General features: G+C 46.2%; 1 protein-coding gene across 1 annotated transcript in view; it reads right to left on the minus strand.

The window, feature by feature from the left end:
- Positions 1–7,699: 7,699 nt before the first annotated feature.
- LOC126154559 (uncharacterized) overlaps positions 7,700–18,057 on the minus strand; it is a 132,656-nt gene continuing 122,298 nt past the window's right edge. Inside the window, exons 7-8 of the mRNA XM_049916152.1 lie at positions 13,828–14,082; positions 7,700–9,098 (exon numbers count right to left, since the gene is read on the minus strand). Coding sequence (XP_049772109.1) covers positions 8,334–9,098; positions 13,828–14,082 — 1,020 coding nt within the window. The 3' untranslated portion in view covers positions 7,700–8,333. The remainder of the gene's footprint in view (positions 9,099–13,827; positions 14,083–18,057) is intronic.

An 18,057-nucleotide genomic window follows, 5' to 3' on the forward strand; every position in this document is an offset into this window, starting at 1 on the left:
CGACTCCATCGACGAGTTTCTTAGTAGAACCCAGTTTTTGTACATGTTTCCAATAGAGCCAAATAATGCGATATATAAAATGTGATCTCTATATATCTTCAATGAAGTTATGTGAGCAATGTAGGTAAGGTTGTAAAATCGTTTTTCTGCTTGAGGAAGCGTATCAACAATAACTTAAGAGTTATATCCAACTCAGTGTATTGTACGTTTACATGTTCCGTGATAAGTTTGGTATCTTTTAAATGAAAAAATAAATGTTTAAGACGTTGGCTGCCGCACATGCGTGAAGATCTCACACGGCGTTGCGCGTGTGGTTCTGATGTGGCCGCCTCAGCGTGTTAAGATTGACTGACTGATTCCACATCCTTGTGGACGATTTAATTTGTGATATTGGAAGGTACATTAGCAGAAGTTTTATTTGTAAATACATATTACATTTTCTTGTTAATGACACGCTGATATTCATGGGGATTTCCTCACTATGCATTTATGGAGCAAAAGGTGCATTTAGCCTACTACTCTTCCATTTATCTTCAAGTAACAGTAACTAAGAGAAAACTATCCTGATTTTCTTTAACATATTTAGCGTCTTATTGTTTTCTAATTTTAACAGTCAGGGAAATATTGTTTTATAATTTATTTTTGTGAATACTGACTGAAATTAATTACCTGTGGTCTAAATTATAAGTTTTTCTGGAAAGAAAACTGTTGTAACGTACTCTGCCTACTCTCCTGCAAATGGCACAGCTAGTACCTATATAAAGCTGTTCCTAAGTATCTCTTGGGTTTTAGAAGAGAATTGCGCGAGAACTACAAGACATACAGAAAAATGACATTACTGGATAGAGCATCTTTCAAGGTTTTTAACTCATATTGCAAGTGCTCAGTATGTGTGGCGTTTGACACGGTAAACGTCAATGTGGACAGAAGTGTTAATGCGTTCACTGAAGGTGCTGCTGCCGCTGCTCAGGAAGATGCAACAACAGCCTCCAACGGAAATCGGTTGATGGGGAGGGGGGTAAATATGAACAATGTGAACAATTTAAAAGTAATGATTGTGAAATGCATAAATGTCCAGTTATTTGTTATCTACGACCAAATTATCGAAATTAACAGTGAGTATGCACAAATTGGGAACACCGTTCATACACTGCCGGAAAAATTATACACCTGGAAAGACGACGTAGATTTTAATACGATGACGGCATATTCCATCTGGGAGACACAAGATGTACTGATTATGGTTTGAACGTCGTCTTCCAACAGATAGCGTAGTGTCATAGGTACAAGATCGCCTTCTGCATCTACCCTTTAATAGGGAATGTTCACAGCCAGAAGGCTCTGTGAGGTGCAGACGTGTGAAGCAAACAGGCAACCAAGCCACGGAGACACACTCGTGCTCTTACAACCATACGAGTGAGTTTGAAAAGGATCAAACTGTTGTGGACTGACAAGACAGCCAGTCCACAGTGACGGGTAACCGAAAGGCACGCGTTTACACACGCCGGCTGGCGTTAGGTCTGAAACAGGATACGTAATGAATGCTATAAAGAAAAGTACGTAGCTGCTGGAATACTTAACTTTAATCCATCATTTGTATACAGCATTCTTGATGATACAAGTGAGACTCTCTCTAGAATTGGTTAATGGCGCCTTGCTAGGTCGTAGCCATGGACTTAGCTGAAGGCTATTCTGTCTCTCGGCAAATGAGAGAAAGGCTTCATCAGTGTAGTCGCTAGCAAAGTCGTCGTACAACTGGGACGAGTACGAGTCCTAGTACGTCTCTCTAGACCTGCCGTGTGGTGGCGCTCGGTCTGCAATTACTGACAGTGGCGACACGCGGGTCCGACATGTACTAATGGACCGCGGCCGATTTAAAGCTACCACCTAGCAAGTGTGGTGTCTGGCGGTGACACCACACAAACTGTGGATGGTCCTTTCGGAGGACTGCACCCAAATAGAAGGTGCTGCGTCAGTTGTGAAACAATGTTGCTATCAGTGGTCTCGTGATCATTATCACACCCCCTAGACGAGATTCTGGGCGTCCATACAGCGCACACGCCCGCCAGGATTGTCCTGTTCTGAGGGCAGCAGTGGCGGATCGTACAGCTACCACAGCACAGATGAGAGGGCTTGTGGGCCCAGGCATGTAAACATGAACTGTCGTGAACCGGTTGTTGGCAGTACGAATGCGGGAAAACAAACCTTGAGCCCATCTCCACTCATGCCGTAGTATCGACGTGGACGGCTCGACTGGTGCCGTCGCGGGATTACTGGGAACGGCAAGCCGTTGCCTTCAGTGATGAAAGCAGATTCTGCCTGTACGCAAGTGATGTTCGTTTGCACCTACGACGCAGACCTGGTGAGCGCTATCTGGTAGAGAGCATTAGGCCAAGACACACAGGCCCCACCCGAGGCCTCATGGTGTGAGGTGCGAAAGCTACAACTCTTGTCCACCTTTGGTGTTTTTGGAGGGGACACTAACCAGAAGAATGTTGTTGGACCCTTTTTTGCCTTTCTTGCAACAGGAAGGTGAAGTGTATTCTAGCAGGTCGCTCACAGACTGCCAGTAACACTGAATGTGCTCTGTAAGACGTGCAGCAACTTCTCTGCTCAGCACGATATCCAGGCGAGCACGTGTGGGGGTATAATGGGGACGAGAAGTGACTCGCGCGACTTGTGAACCAACAACGCTTACAGAACTACGTGAAACAGGTCGAGAATACGTAGCATAATGTATCCCAGGACAGTATCCACCATCTGTACGATCTACGGGATGCTGGAGTCAGAGGCTGCATTGCCGCTCGTAGAGGTTACACCACGTACTAATATGTGTGTTTCAGCATGGGTCGATACCTGTTACCTCACAACAATTTGTGCTATTTATCTGTAAATGTAATCATTTCATGTACTCCATATGCACTATTGCAACAATACGTCTTGCGTGAACTGGAAACCTCTGAAAGGTTGTACTAATCTTTTTTTACTTTAGCAATGATATATTGGAAAGACGCTATGCGAATATCGTCAGGTCGGGAGAACATTTCTAACTGGTACGATGAAGAGCACTTGTCTCTAAACAGAAAGAAATGTAAGGTGTTCACTTCACTAAAACTACCGACTGAAACTTTCTGGCAGATTAAAACTGTGTGCCGGACCGAGACTCGAACTCGGGACCTTTGCCTTTCGCGGGCAAGTCCTCTACCAACTGAGCTCCCAAGCACGACTCACGCCCCGTCCTCACAGCTTTACTTCCGCCAGTACCTCGTCTCCTGTCTTCCAAACTTAACAGAAGCTCTCCTGCGAACCTTGCAGAACTAGCACTCCTGAAAGACAGGATACTGCAGAGGCCACAGCCTGGGGGATGTTTCCAGAATGAGATTTTCAGATGAGATTTTCATTCTGCCAGGAAGTTTCATATCAGCGCACACTCCAGTGCAGAGTGAAAATCTCATTCTGAAAACTACCGACTGATGGACAGCTGTCCCTGTCAGACTGTATACAACGAAAGGTCAGTCTATAGGTATCTGAAACGCGACGATGACGTATTTCCAGTGCCGAGGCGTCATTAGCTGCTAAGATACTTGGAATTTTCAATTTGTCTCTCGAAGAGAACGTTTTGTAACGCTAACATGCACTGGACTGGGATTCGGGAGTTCCATTATAGAGTAGACTGACAAAAGGACACAGCAAACATAATTATCCGTCATTACAGTCTTCCAGACATAATTTTAACAAAAAGAAGGACTGATATATTGTGCGTTCTAACAGGTCGCCGAAAGCATGGCGAACACCTGCGGACTGTGATACAAAATAAAAGACAATGGATAACCTTTCTGTAAATGTGAATGATCCTCTTCGTCTGATCGCCATGTCGTAAGTAGCATTTGATAATGTTTAAGAGCACTTTGGTATATTTGATCGGAGAACTGCTGTGTGGTATTGAAGGAGTTGAGAAACCATTTAAATCTGCATTTAAAGACATTGCTGCAATGTGTGAGGAATTTTATTTTCGTCGTTAGATTGCTAAAAAGTTTTATACCTCTTATTTAAAGTTTCAGTTCTACTTAATTTATACTATTGCCGCGTTCTCCACTTTCTACTTAGTGAGATTGTACCACAAAGATGAGAAATTTGGAAAACACAGGGCTGTGTTGTATGTTAATTTGAATTCTACACTGTACTCTACCCCACGCATCGTCGCTTCCTATACAAGCTGCAAGTTTATATGCAATATTATCTCGGGTTGCAGTACAATGTCCATTTATTCTTAAATCTGATATTTCACTTCATTTAAAGTCTTTACATGGCGATCAGACGAAGAGGATCATTCACATTTACAATAAGGTTATCCATTGTCTTTTACTTTGTATCACAGTCCGAAACAGATCCTCAGGTATTTCCTCTATCTTTCCCTTGGCCGGATTTGCGGCCGCTTTCCTCTGGGTACAAAAGCGAAGTCATCGTTGGTGTCTGAGTGATGTGGGCTGCTTAACAAGGTCAATAGTGCGCAGACTCTTGCATATTTCATCCAGTACACGAGTGTGCAGTAAACGCCATTATCTAGTACCTCCATCTTAACTTGCCCGAAGATGCTGGAGTTTCCAGTAAAAAACAAGGTGGTTATAGAAGTCCTGTTTCTGCATACTACAATCCCACAGCCATACAGTATCACTGGTACGATGGACGCCCTGCATATCTCGAGTTTGAATTTTGCTCGACAGACAGTGTGACTTAGTGACAGACTAACAATATCACTTGCCGACTTGACTCTGATCTGCCTGGCATAATGTGCCCTCCGTGAAAACTTCAAGTTACTTGAGTTCTTAGATCGTTTGAGAGCACCATCTTCCCACTATCGGTGGCTGGAGTGGAACTCTGGCCCCTGGCATGGTCACTGCTAGTGAAGAAGTTTTCTGTTTACTATCCATTTGTGGGGAGACCAATTCAGCACATTGTAATATCAGACATCTTACTCGTACATGTTCTTCCTAGGATCTAGACAAAGTGGTTGATCTTCATATGCCAGAAAGTGACGTTCGTATCTCCGGCTTGAGTAAAATTGAAATTATTAAGAATGCTTCTTTAATTATTCTCTTTAGGTTCAAGATCACAATGCTAAACAATACCTTTTGTATTATTTAGGTACACTGGCTGGTTTAGTGAGGTTAATTTTTTAGCTATTTCGGACTTTATCAAGTTTGTCAAAACTTTTCTGGTGAATACTGTCATATGTCTTTCTGAAGCCAAAAATTAAGAATACGCAGGCGTTTGCCATGCTTTCGGCGACCTGTTGGCACACACAATGTATCAAACCTTCTTGTTAAAATAACGGCTGGAAGCCTGTAATGACAGCTAATTATGTTTACCAAAGATTTACGAACAAACCTGTTTGCTTTCGTTAATACTTTCCGTTTCCATTACGAGTACATATACTATACTGTTTCAATACCTTTAATGATTACAAAATGCTTCCAACGGGCTATGGATTATTTAATGGCTACTTAACTATCCCAAAATATATTCCTAGAGAAAAATCATGCAACATCATTTTACAAAATATCTACAAGATATAATCTTAAGTACCCATAAAGATGTTAGAAGACAGTTTATTAGAGACAGATAAGAAGGCGTTAATTTCTTTGTTAAGGATTCACCCACGAAAGCCAGAGTTAAGCATTCACATAAACAGTTAAAACCCGTTAACTTTTTACAAATGTACATTAACCCGGTGACATTATTATTATTTTAATTTCTTATTGTTACTTCCAACGTATCTAGTTCAATCTTTCTAACTGTTTTCCAGTCTTTTTAGTGACGTATTCTCAAAAAATGTTGCAACTATACCTTTCCCTGTAGACGTAAAATGTACTTAAAAAGTATATTTCTTTAAATAGCTGAACATGTATGATGGAGGCTTGTGATTGTATGGATCTGTTTTCAGTCCTGAACCACTTGGGTGATTTCATACATGCCATGAATGACATTATACCTCGTATTCATTCGTAGTATTACCCTCCACTGCTTAACTCACCATTCTCCTTTGAGTAATTAACGCTCCTTGGCAAATTCTTGCAAACTATTGTAGAAATTATTGCAGCTGTCAGCGGTGCAACGGTGGACTAATGTGTGTTAATTTGGGATTCGCTTAATGCTGAACGAGTCTTTCGCTGTTTTATTATATACTAGTATGTGTAATCATTCATATTGACGTTTCAGAAGCATAATTTCGCTTACCGTCGAGGCGAGTTTGAAGTCAGTGTATCAGAATCTGAAGTAGATTTCATGAATATCACCTAAACCACTTTTTCTTAAGTTCTGCTTCTCCATCCCTATTTTTGTTAATCTTTTGTCAGCATTTGTATATATTTAAGTCAATATCTATTGAATTATGCTACTAGCAGCTCAGAATAGCCTAACTTGTATTATGAGTTGACATGAAGTTGGCGTTTTTCTCGTTAGAAGGAATTTAATCGTTTATCACTTGCCTTTTGATCTCATTGTATATGTATTTTACTGTCAAGATCCAGTATGGATAAAATAGATTAATTCCTGTTTTCAGTTTGATCTTTTCCCAGCTGGATGTAGTGATTTACAATTACAAATCGCTAAGTATTAATTTCTTGAGCGGATGATTGTCTTCCACACCCATTATCTAGTATTTTTACGACAATGTAAATACAGTGCATACCCTTGATGTAGACCACTCAACTGTGGCCGGAACTGCTTTATAAAACATGGTGAGTGGCCATACATCCGGAGATCTCACTGAAGATGAGAGTAGTCACGGAAACCTGCACTCGCAAATACTGATCGTAGTCTTAGCCCTTTTGACACAGTCATACTCTTTGGTGTGATCTTTAAAGGATAGAAAGTTTTCTGTTTAGTTCCACTGTCTTGTACGTAAGCAGTTAGTTCTGCATAACTTTGAAAGCTGGACCGTTGTCAGTCTAGTTATAAGTGATTGGTGACGGTCCTTCAGTTTCTGAGCGTGTTTATCAAATATTAAACATTGTCGTTCCCCAAACTACCATTCCCGGTCTACAGTTTTTAAACACTATTATGGATTCAGTGTATTCAATTACAGTAAAAAAGAGACAATAAAGGTAAATGAAATAGTATCATCACATTAGGTGATGTGAGTGGATCCGCAAGTGTAATCTAATGAAATGGACAACTACGGTCAGCATTAAATATTGACAAATTAACGACCTGTTTTGACCCCATGGGAGGCCATTACCAAGTCTTTATCCTTAGACAGGGCTGAAACAGTTGGTAGCTTTACGAATGAAGTGTTCGCATCTGGGGTTGTATTCGTCATTAAATGAAGTAGTGTTACTCTCCATCCTTTGAGAGTTTCTTGTATGTGTGGAAGGTAGAGTCGTCGGAATGAGAATTACATTGCATCCTTTAGTTGAAAGCTTTGTATTTTGTCAAAGTTATCCGTATAGCACCACTAATTAAGCTGTCATTATTGAACCAACACACTACATGAAAGGGAAAGGTATAGTATGCATACCTAGACAGTGGATCAGATAATATTAGGCAGAGCCAAAAGTAAGGTAATTCGACTTTTTTTTCAATATATTTATGTTAACTGTTTCTATCTTCAGTCTAGAATATGATCCACCCTCTTGGTAAACAACTGACGGAATGTGCAAACAGTAAGTTGACAACAGTGTTAAGTAACATGAAATGTATTTCAACTAAGGACATTACAAGCAATCCAAACAGTATTAGTCACACGAAGTCCACATGTAGCAGCCCGTAAAATATATCTTGTGATATTTTTACACTTCAAGATAACATTGCACGTTACATAGTGACATTACTATTCACACTTGATGAAACACACAAGATAATCAAATGCATATTGCATTGTAAGAATGAGAGCAGTATCACGTTAGCACTCGGTAGATTATGGCAAACGAGAATGAAGATCGTTCAGAATACCACTAGAGGTAGAAAGTATTTTCTGCCATTTGCTGACTGAATAACACCAATTCGTACACTGTTTACATTACGCAATTTAGCTTTCTCGGTAAACGAAATTTTATGTACAGAAACAATATGATATTCCATCCAAGATGCAAACCTTTTACTACTATATTTTTAAGCAAATTTAATTAAATACAATAAAAGGCATAGGCATTTTGTGAAGGTATTTACAATAGTGAATAAACACGAAAAACAATCACAAAAATCACAGATTGCATGAAATTTCTTACGCTCGTGAGCACTGTTCATTATGAACAACAATTTAAAAAATACGAAAGTTAAACTAACGCCTCGAAAAGGCTGTGGCACGTAAATAGTTTGGGAGTTGCGATTTGTCACCTGTTTCTAGCAGCATTGCCGCCGGTGCTAGAGAGAACAGGCACGGTTGGGGTGACAGCGAGGCCCGACAGAATAGCGGCGTGCGTACCTTGCAGAGGGCGGATCTCACTCGCGAACCGCTGCTTGTCTTCGGTGTCGTGTTTCTCAGAAGCGACGTTGGCCCTTTGACTTTCGCCAGCGGCGTCCGTCGTTCCGCCACAGCAGGGATCACGAGTTGTCGCGTTTTGGCGGTGTTTCGACCCTGTGGCTGGAGCCTGCCACTCTCTAGTGGAGTCCGCAGGTGGTGCAGGCGCCGACGTAGACTGATTTTGCGATTGCTCGAACAGCTGGCTGTCTCGGGATGCCTCCCCTAGACCGCTCTTCCCCTCGCCCAAGTGGCTGTCCCTAGCTGACGGAGGCGGTGCCTCCACAAGAGGCTTTTGTGTGAACACAGCTTCCCCTGCGGTGGTTCGTTGCTTTACACCTGCCTCTTCACTTTTTGTCGTTTGAACCTGCAGCACCGCACTGTGCTGCAAGTTAGTTGCTGCGTCGACTCCAGCTTGACCGTGGAGTCTCCAGTTGAGGTAAGGCTGGAACAGAGCTGTGTGGGAGTGTAGAGGGATTTGCGATTCTGGAGAGGGCGGCGCCCATCCGCAGATGACAGGCTGCAGTAGTGGCTGCTGCTGTTGCGCCGTCTGCGGGCGCGAGGCGTGGTGCCAAGGCAGGCCTGCGCCGCTGTAGTAGTTGTACACGTTCTGCTGGTGGTGCAGCACCGGCAAGTCCTGCAGTACACACACCAAAATGTCACGTTAACGACTTTAATAAACAAAGAGACCAGTTGCTGTAAACATGAAACTTCTCGAAATACACTGCCCAAGCACATTAAATTTAACACGTTTCTTGTAGTGACCATTTTCGCAACAGCTGTATTTAAATTGCAGTTGTGGTGTGTGTGTGTGTGTGTGTGTGTGTGTGTGTGTGTGTGTGCGCGCCCTGCTGCCCACGGCACTGAAGCCTGCGTCGCTTCACATCTCTGTTGCTACCTTCAAGAACCTCGTTGACTCTAACCAGGCTTTCACAATGTGACTGAACAGTGTAGTAAAACTAGAACATACAGGACAATACCCTCAAACTGTCGTCGACCTCAACAGACACAGACACAGCCACAGTTCCGGTTCGTCACTTATTCTTTCAAATTTCAGTTTTTGTACTGGGTCCATTATGTTTACTTCGAGCTAGCACTTTTAAGGAGCTGTTCTCAATGACACTCCCACGGTCGAAACGTGACTGACCATATTACGCCATGTGTGGAGAGAAGGTGGATAGTCACACTACACATCTTGAGCAAGTTGTGTCTTTACTCCCTTAAAAATAATCAGATACCCAGACAGACGCTAGGCCATATTTTTGTCTGGAACATATTGTACTGGAAATAATCATATTTTCATCTAGCTGCGATGAGACTTACTATGTATTTACCTTGGTTGTTATGCAAATATCCGAAATTCCCTCTCAAACATTCCCAATTGTTACCCCTTGTGTTCCAGTAACAGCTCGCCCGGTAGTTAAAAGAATCGGAGTGCGCAGTGGATCAGATTACAGTCTACTCTGCTCTCTGAAATAAACATTGATACGAGCGTGTGCGCAGCTCACTGAACAAAACATTAGTCACCTACTTAAAACAGCAGCACGCTGGTTACTCTGTGGTGCTGTAATTGTTGCAGAACTGGTACCACACGGTTACGCGACTCCCCATCGGTAGCGACTCCATCGGTAACGTAAGCCATGACAGTCAAGAGAGAGAGAGAGAGAGAGAGAGAGAGAGAGAGAGAGAGAGAGAGTGTGTGTGTGTGTGTGTGTGTGTGTGTGTGTGTGTGTGTGTGTGTGTGTGTGTACACCAGGCGGCACACCGTGAATCAGGTTGCGTGATTTCTTCGTGTATCAACGCGGACTGTCCTAAGTGTCTACGACGAATTATGCACCACTCTGTCATATAACACCACTTGATAACAGTGGTCGTAGAATAATCCTACCTGACGGACTGAAGACGGGTGTTATACCCTGTGAATGACGAGTTTGTAACCAGGGAAGAACTGCCGCTGCCAGTGAATGTACGTCCATGTCAGTCAGTTTCCATGGGGACATCGCGAATAGAGAATGATTTTTGGAGTCTAATAGTTTGCAAAAGTGCACTGCTCACAGCGGTATATAAATCTACGCCTTCCATGTGCCCAGGACCGTAGTAGCTGACTAGGAACGTGTAGTGTGGTCCGACGAGTTGCGGTTTCACCACATTTCAAAAGCTGCACGGCGTCGACTGCACTAACGGCCCAATGAGGCGTTTAATCTGCAGTGTCTGGAGGGTGTAGTTCAGGACAGAGGTAGTTTTGAGATGTTCTGAGAATTGTTTTTAGTAGAGTTTTTTTGAAGAGTACCAGGATCAGTTTACTGCTCTTCCCTGGCCACGAAACTCCCCGGATTTAAACCCAGCCGAGGATCTATGGGACCACCTCGATTGGAACGTCCCCGTCGTGGATCCTCAACTGGGAAACCTAGTCCATAGTCCATCTGGCCATGGCACTAAGGGCGGCATGGTTCCACATCTCTGTCGGTACCTTCCGAAATATCACTGGCTTTTCCTGTATCTCTTGCAGTAGCTGTGCAGCAAAAGATGGCTATTCAGGCTTTTGACAGGTAGTCACATTAATACGACTGGACAATGTATAATGAATTAAATTTTGGAAATACACTAAAATAAAATTATGCAGAAACGATGTAACTGAAGACCTAAGTGACAAACTTTGAAGTTAAATCACTGCATGCCTGACTGGCCGCTGCCTTGAAAGAGCTGAAGGGTTGCCTAGTAACTACAACTGTAGCTACAACACTGAGGTGACTAAAAATCATGAGATAGCGATGTGTACATATAGAGAAGGTGGTAGTATCGCGTAAACTATAAAACGGAAGCGCAGTTCCGGAGCTGTCGTTTGTACTCAGGTGATTCATGTGATAAAGTCTCACAAAAGAGAAATTGAGACTGAACACGGAAAGATTCGAGCTAGACGCAGGGATCATTCCATTTCGGAAATCGTTAGGGATTTCAGTATTCTGAGATTCACAGTGCCAAGAGTATGCGGGGAATACCAAATTTCACACATTACCTCCCACGTGGCTTTCACTTAATGGCCGAGAGCAGCGGCTTTTGAGTAGGGGTGTCATTGCTAACAGACAACCAACAATGCGTGAAATAACCGCGGAAATCAATGTCGGATATATGATAAACATAGCCATTAGGCCAATGGCAGAAGATGAGGGACACGAGTGCCTCTGCTAACAGCACGACATTGCCTGCACCGCCTCTCGTAGGCTCGTGACCATATCTGTTGAACCTTAGACGATTGGAAAACCGTGGCCTGGTCAGGTGAGTGCCGATTTCAGTTGGTAAGAGCTGATGATACGGTTCGAGTGTGGCGCAGCCCCCACAAATCCACGGACCCAAGTTGCCTAAAGGCACTGTGCAAACTGGTGGTGGTTCCATAAAGATGTGGGTTGTTTTACCTGGAATGTACTGGATCCTCCGGATATTCGGCTACCTTGAGACCATGTGCAGCCATTGTTGGACGTCATGTTCCCAAACAACGATGGAATTTTTATGGATAACAATGTGGCATGTGGTTTAAAGAAAATTACGGACAGTTCGAGCGAATGATTTTGCCACCCAGATATCCGACAGCTATCCCATCGAACATTTCGCGGACATAACCGAGAGATAAGTTCGAGAAACTCCCGAACCCGAAATACTTTCGCAGTTATGGACGGCTATAGAGGCAGCATGGCTCAATATTTCTGTACGAGACTTCCAACGACTTGTTGAATCCATGCCGAGTAGCTGCACTATGCCGGGCAAAAGGAGGTCCTACATGAGATTAGGAAGTATGCCATGACTGTCACCCCAGTATATTAGTACTACAGTATTCCACACTGGGATATGGATGCTTCGGCAGTCCCGGAATCTACGCACGTGGGTGGCCACTATACTTCTTTTGGTAAGATTTCTGTAACTATTTTGATAATGGCTACCATTCTGTACCATATTAGTAAAATTTTGTTACTCTCCTATTTTCTCTTCGAACCAGAGATGGATCATTTGTCAACGAACTGGTCCAAAGGAACGGTTCACCAAGATGAACGGAACGAGCGAGGAGCGAATTCTAAGGAACGGTCTTTCATAGTTCACTTCGGTCGCGGCTTTCTACTTATAGTTCCCGGGAACGGGAAACGGCCGGTCTCGTTCCCGCGGTCTCACGTCAACCGGTCTCGGTCCAGACTCGGTCCCGTTCTCGTCTGTCTAGGTCTCGCTCGGCCGGACTCTTCCTCCTTTGCGTGGCCACTTGTCGCAGTTCCACTGCCGACTGCTAATAGTTACTTCAGTATCAAGCTGTTGTTCGTTTCGTTCGCTTCGCACGCTCATACTAGATTTGTTTCAAACCTTTTTTGAACTCTGAACTTATGGTTCTTTTTCGTATTCCATTCAGCGTCCTCGACCCGTAATTAAAATGTATTTTATAATTACGTAAACTACATAAAAATTACATAGTATGTAATACATACATCTTTTCAGGTAACAAAACTGCGATCAGCTCACTTCACTATTTCGATAAACAGCAGAAGAAATACTTGTAAAAAGGCAAGATTTTTTGTTATTACCCATGCAAAGGTCGTCAGCACGGTACACACGAGTGGCCTTTTCGGCCTTTTTCTGATCCAAGGTGAAAGAGCTTGTTCATTGTTATGGAAGGCAGACCGACTTACAACCGAATGAAGCCCGCGCTTAGTGATCGAGTGTATGGTGTCACATTTTGTAAAGAGAATATGATAACTCCTGCAACATTATTTCAGTGGCACAGAGTGGCGCACGAAAAATCGACCACGAGTACTAGACTGCTCACTGTCTCTTACCAATCGTCATTTATTGTTTAGAAGTTGTTTGCTTTAGCTCATTTGTTATTTCTTCACTGCCCAATTATTACATGTTTATCTATTCTGCACGTAGCGGTCAACAAATCATCCGTAACTGGCGAGCAGTCTATACTCGGGGCCGGTTTTTCGTGCGCCACCTTATATTATTTCACTGCGATCAGCCACTTAACGCTACAGATCACTAAACGAGATGTTTCGTAGAATCATGAAAATTACAAGTGTATGAGAATTCTGGTATGAATAAAAGCTCTGTACTCCGGGGGGGGGGGGGGGGGGGGGCAAGTCCCCCTCTTGACGCCTTCCATCTTCAGTCACCTATGCTACTAATTTTCAATTTTTCATAAGAACCATATACCAAGCACAATGAACGGTTGAACAAGTAAAAATGAAAGGTTCCCAAAAAAGAGCGATCACCAGTGAATTAGTTCCCAAGGATGAACGACTTGGGCGTCACCACTTCGAACCTCTTGACGTTATTTGACAGATCGCACAGCTGAAAACAGAAGTACTGGAAATGGTGCTTCAGCATACCTTGCCCTCGACTTTGTCGTCAGCCTTGTTCAGCTGCGGCTGCGGCACGATGGCCACCGCTGAGGCGTAAGCGGCCGCCTGCGGCGGCGGAGGTGCCTGCCTGTACAGCGGCCAAGCGGGCACCAATGGCGGCGGATGCTGCTGCTGCTGCTGCTGCTGCTGACCGTAGATACAGAGGGGCACGTGCTGCCCACCAGAGTGGATCGGCAGCGCCACCAGCTGTCCACCGTCCAGCGTCTTGTGCGCGGCACCGTTCTGCAACGGTAAACAGGACGCGCCTCAGCAATCAGGTGTGTACTAGTTCCAGCTACCTGTCCCTATCTCCGCGCAGCGATTACTACAGCTCAACCTGCTGCTACGGCAACACAAGGGTACGTGTGTACTAAACCGCTGGGGTTTTCGTTCCCTAGGCTTACACTACTTAAAATAACTAACTTACGCTAAGAACACACACACACACACACACACACACACACACACACACGGGTGCGCGCGCCAGGGCAAGGAGGGGGGGCAAGGAGGGGGGGCAAGGAGGGGGGGCAAGGAGGGGGGGCAAGGAGGGGGGGCAAGGAGGGGGGGCAAGGAGGGGGGGCAAGGAGGGGGGGCAAGGAGGGGGGGCAAGGAGGGGGGGCAAGGAGGGGGGGCAAGGAGGGGGGGCAAGGAGGGGGGGCAAGGAGGGGGGGCAAGGAGGGGGGGCAAGGAGGGGGGGCAAGGAGGGGGGGCAAGGAGGGGGGGGCAAGGAGGGGGGGGCAAGGAGGGGGGGGGCAAGGAGGGGGGGGCAAGGAGGGGGGGGCAAGGAGGGGGGGGGGCAAGGAGGGGGGGCGCAAGGAGGGGGGGGCAAGGAGGGGGGGGGGGGCAAGGAGGGGGGGGCAAGGAGGGGGGGCAAGGAGGGGGGGCAAGGAGGGGGGGCAAGGAGGGGGGGCAAGGAGGGGGGGCAAGGAGGGGGGGCAAGGAGGGGGGGCAAGGAGGGGGGGCAAGGAGGGGGGGCAAGGAGGGGGGGCAAGGAGGGGGGGCAAGGAGGGGGGGCAAGGAGGGGGGGCAAGGAGGGGGGGCAAGGAGGGGGGGCAAGGAGGGGGGGCAAGGAGGGGGGGCAAGGAGGGGGTGGCGAGGAGGGGGTGGCGAGGAGGGGGGGCAAGGAGGGGGTGGCGAGGAGGGGTGGCGAGGAGGGGGTGGCGAGGAGGGGGTGGCAAGGAGGGGGTGGCAAGGAGGGGGGGCAAGGAGGGGGGGCAAGGAGGGGGGGCAAGGAGGGGGGGGCAAGGAGGGGGGGCAAGGAGGGGGGGCAAGGAGGGGGGGCAAGGAGGGGGGGCAAGGAGGGGGGGCAAGGAGGGGGGGCAAGGAGGGGGGGCAAGGAGGGGGGGGCAAGGAGCGGGGGCAAGGAGGGGGGGCAAGGAGGGGGGGCAAGGAGGGGGGCAAGGAGGGGGGGCAAGGAGGGGGGGCAAGGAGGGGGGGCAAGGAGGGGGGGCAAGGAGGGGGGGCAAGGAGGGGGGGCAAGGAGGGGGGGGCAAGGAGGGGGGGGCAAGGAGGGGGGGCAAGGAGGGGGGGCGAGGAGGGGGGGCGAGGAGGGGGGCGAGGAGGGGGGTGGCGAGGAGGGGGTGGCGAGGAGGGGGTGGCGAGGAGGGGGTGGCGAGGAGGGGGTGGCGAGGAGGGGGTGGTGAGGAGGGGGGTGGCGAGGAGGGGGTGGCGAGGAGGGGGTGGCGAGGAGGGGGTGGCGAGGAGGGGGTGGCGAGGAGGGGGGGGGGCGAGGAGGAGGGGGGGCGAGGAGGAGGGGGGGCGAGGAGGAGGGGGGGCGAGGAGGAGGGGGGGCGAGGAGGAGGGGGGGCGAGGAGGAGGGGGGGCGAGGAGGAGGGGGGGCGAGGAGGAGGGGGGGCGAGGAGGAGGGGGGCGAGGAGGAGGGGGGCGAGGAGGAGGGGGGCGAGGAGGGGGGCCGAGGAGGGGGGGGAGGAGGGGGGGGGCGAGGAGGGCGGCGAGGAGGGGGGAGCCGCGCGAACTGTGGCATGGCGCCTGAGACCACGTGGCTACCCCGCACCCCGTGTTTACTTAAGCACAGTGGTTAACGCAGTCTAATTTGGTCTCCGCTAGCCTGGCGAGCATCTCGAAAACCCTTCAGTCTGCTGCACCCGACAACAGGTTGCGCTATCAATTCAGCAGGACCAGCCATGTCTATATTTGCGGCGATAGTTTCACTGCAGTATTTATGATAACGGCGGGAGCAGCAAAATGAACAAAACAAATTTAAAGGAGACTGAGAAGAAATTATGAATTGAGGAATATGTACCACTCACGAAACAGAGCGCAAGTCCAGCAGGGGAAAGTCTTAGCGTGTTTATGAGCCAGCTTTAAAAAAAGTTAATAATAATCGGTGTCAGGAAGTCGTTTCTGAAAGTATTTCTATGGAGTGTAGCCATGTATGGAAGTGAAACATGGACGATAAATAGTTTGGACAAGAAGAGAATAGAAGCTTTCGAAATGTGATGCTACAGAAGAATGCTGAAGATTAGATGGGTGGATCACACAATTAATGAGGAGGTATTGAATAGAATTGGGGAGAAGAGGAGTTTGTGGCACAACTTGACTAGAAGAAAGGATAGGTTGGTAGGACATGTTCTGACGCATCAAGGGATCACAAACTTAGCATTGGAAGGCAGCGTGGAGGGTAAAAATCGTAGAGGGAGACCAAGAGATGAATACACTAAGCAGATTCAGAAGGATGTAGGTTACGACATGTTTGTAAATTTGACCAGCACTTTTCTCACTCCAGAAGTATTTTGAAAGAGGAAAAAGACTTAGCGGCTGACAAGTGTGTGAAATGTGTGTGCTAAGGACTTGAGGTCGTTTAGCGGCACATAGGCTTTGAAAATCTAGGGCAAACATTGATTGAAACAGGAAAAAATATGGCTCAATGGACATTAAAGACCACATTCTGGTGGTATACAAACTAGTGCGAAGAAAGCTTCGTATGAATGATAAACTTATTCCAGATGTGAACATTTTAGATTAACGCAACACGGAAAACTAACTTCATGTTTGCTGAACTGCATTTGGGGAATTTAGAATGAACTATTTTGGCTACTTGGAGCGAATTCAGCGAATCCGCAATACACATCCTGGAAAAGTAACTAAGATTGGTTTTACGGGGGTCATGTATGGCTGGAACACACAAAGGTTACAGAAACTAGTCTCCCAAGTCCTTACCTTAGTTGGCGTTGCAGTATAATAGACATCTTCAGTTGCGTAGAAGCAAAGGATCTCGACATTCAGAAATGTATTACAGGTGACATGATGATCGATGATGATTCGGATTGAGAATAACCAGTTCTAGTCTAAAGAACGTGAAGGTGCACAGAAAAAGGTTCCTATAGAAGTAAATAAGCCAGAAATAAGCTGAAAAGGGAAAAAAAAGAAATCCGCTATTTCCTGGCCTATAAAATGACTCATAATGAATGTGTATTTCATTGAGCCTCGTATTGTGATACTCTGATATTTTCATCAACTTCCGGACCCTACTCGAAACACTGCAGTGAAAGCTTACAGAGTAAACTGCTACGGAGCCTAGCACAGCGGGAAGACTGTCCTGCTTGGGTTGGGCATAGCTTGGCTTGGATGGGTGTAAAGCAGCCTGCCCGTTCGTTGATAACGTGCGACAACTTGCCTGCTTAACAGGCCAGCACGGGTAGGTTAAAACCTGAGTGCGTACACCTGTGATAGCAATTCTCTGTAATCACTGTATCCGACTACTCAGAAAAGCAACCGAGGCATGTAACGTAAGCACCACAAAACAATTGTCAAGAAGAATGTAACTGACTTTCCAATGGTAGTTCAAACATAGAAAATATTCGAATCTTCATTCAATAAGATTCTCAACTGAGTTGATCCAAAATATAATCGACTTACTAGAAAAACTGCAGCCTAATACTGGAAAAAAATTATCTTGGTGGCAGATGACGTTCATTGCAAAATAAGAGCAATATAATCAATTCAGGTTCATATTTGGAGTTTTCTTCTGTAAATTGGTGGCAGTGTAAGACACAAATGACTAGTTGTGAACTGCCTTTTATAGATGGTGAACCAGAACTTCACGAACTTCCGCAGATTGCCGACGGCTATTTCCTAAGTTTTACTGTGAACGATCCGTGGTCTTCGGTGGTTCGCTACAAAGCAATTCTATTTCCTTTTCTTTACAACCCACATTTATCTTTGCATCTGTTTTTCTCTGTAAATATCTGCACAACA

The sequence above is a fragment of the Schistocerca cancellata genome, chromosome 2, assembly GCF_023864275.1.
Source record: "Schistocerca cancellata isolate TAMUIC-IGC-003103 chromosome 2, iqSchCanc2.1, whole genome shotgun sequence".
Lineage (NCBI taxonomy): Eukaryota > Metazoa > Arthropoda > Insecta > Orthoptera > Acrididae > Schistocerca > Schistocerca cancellata.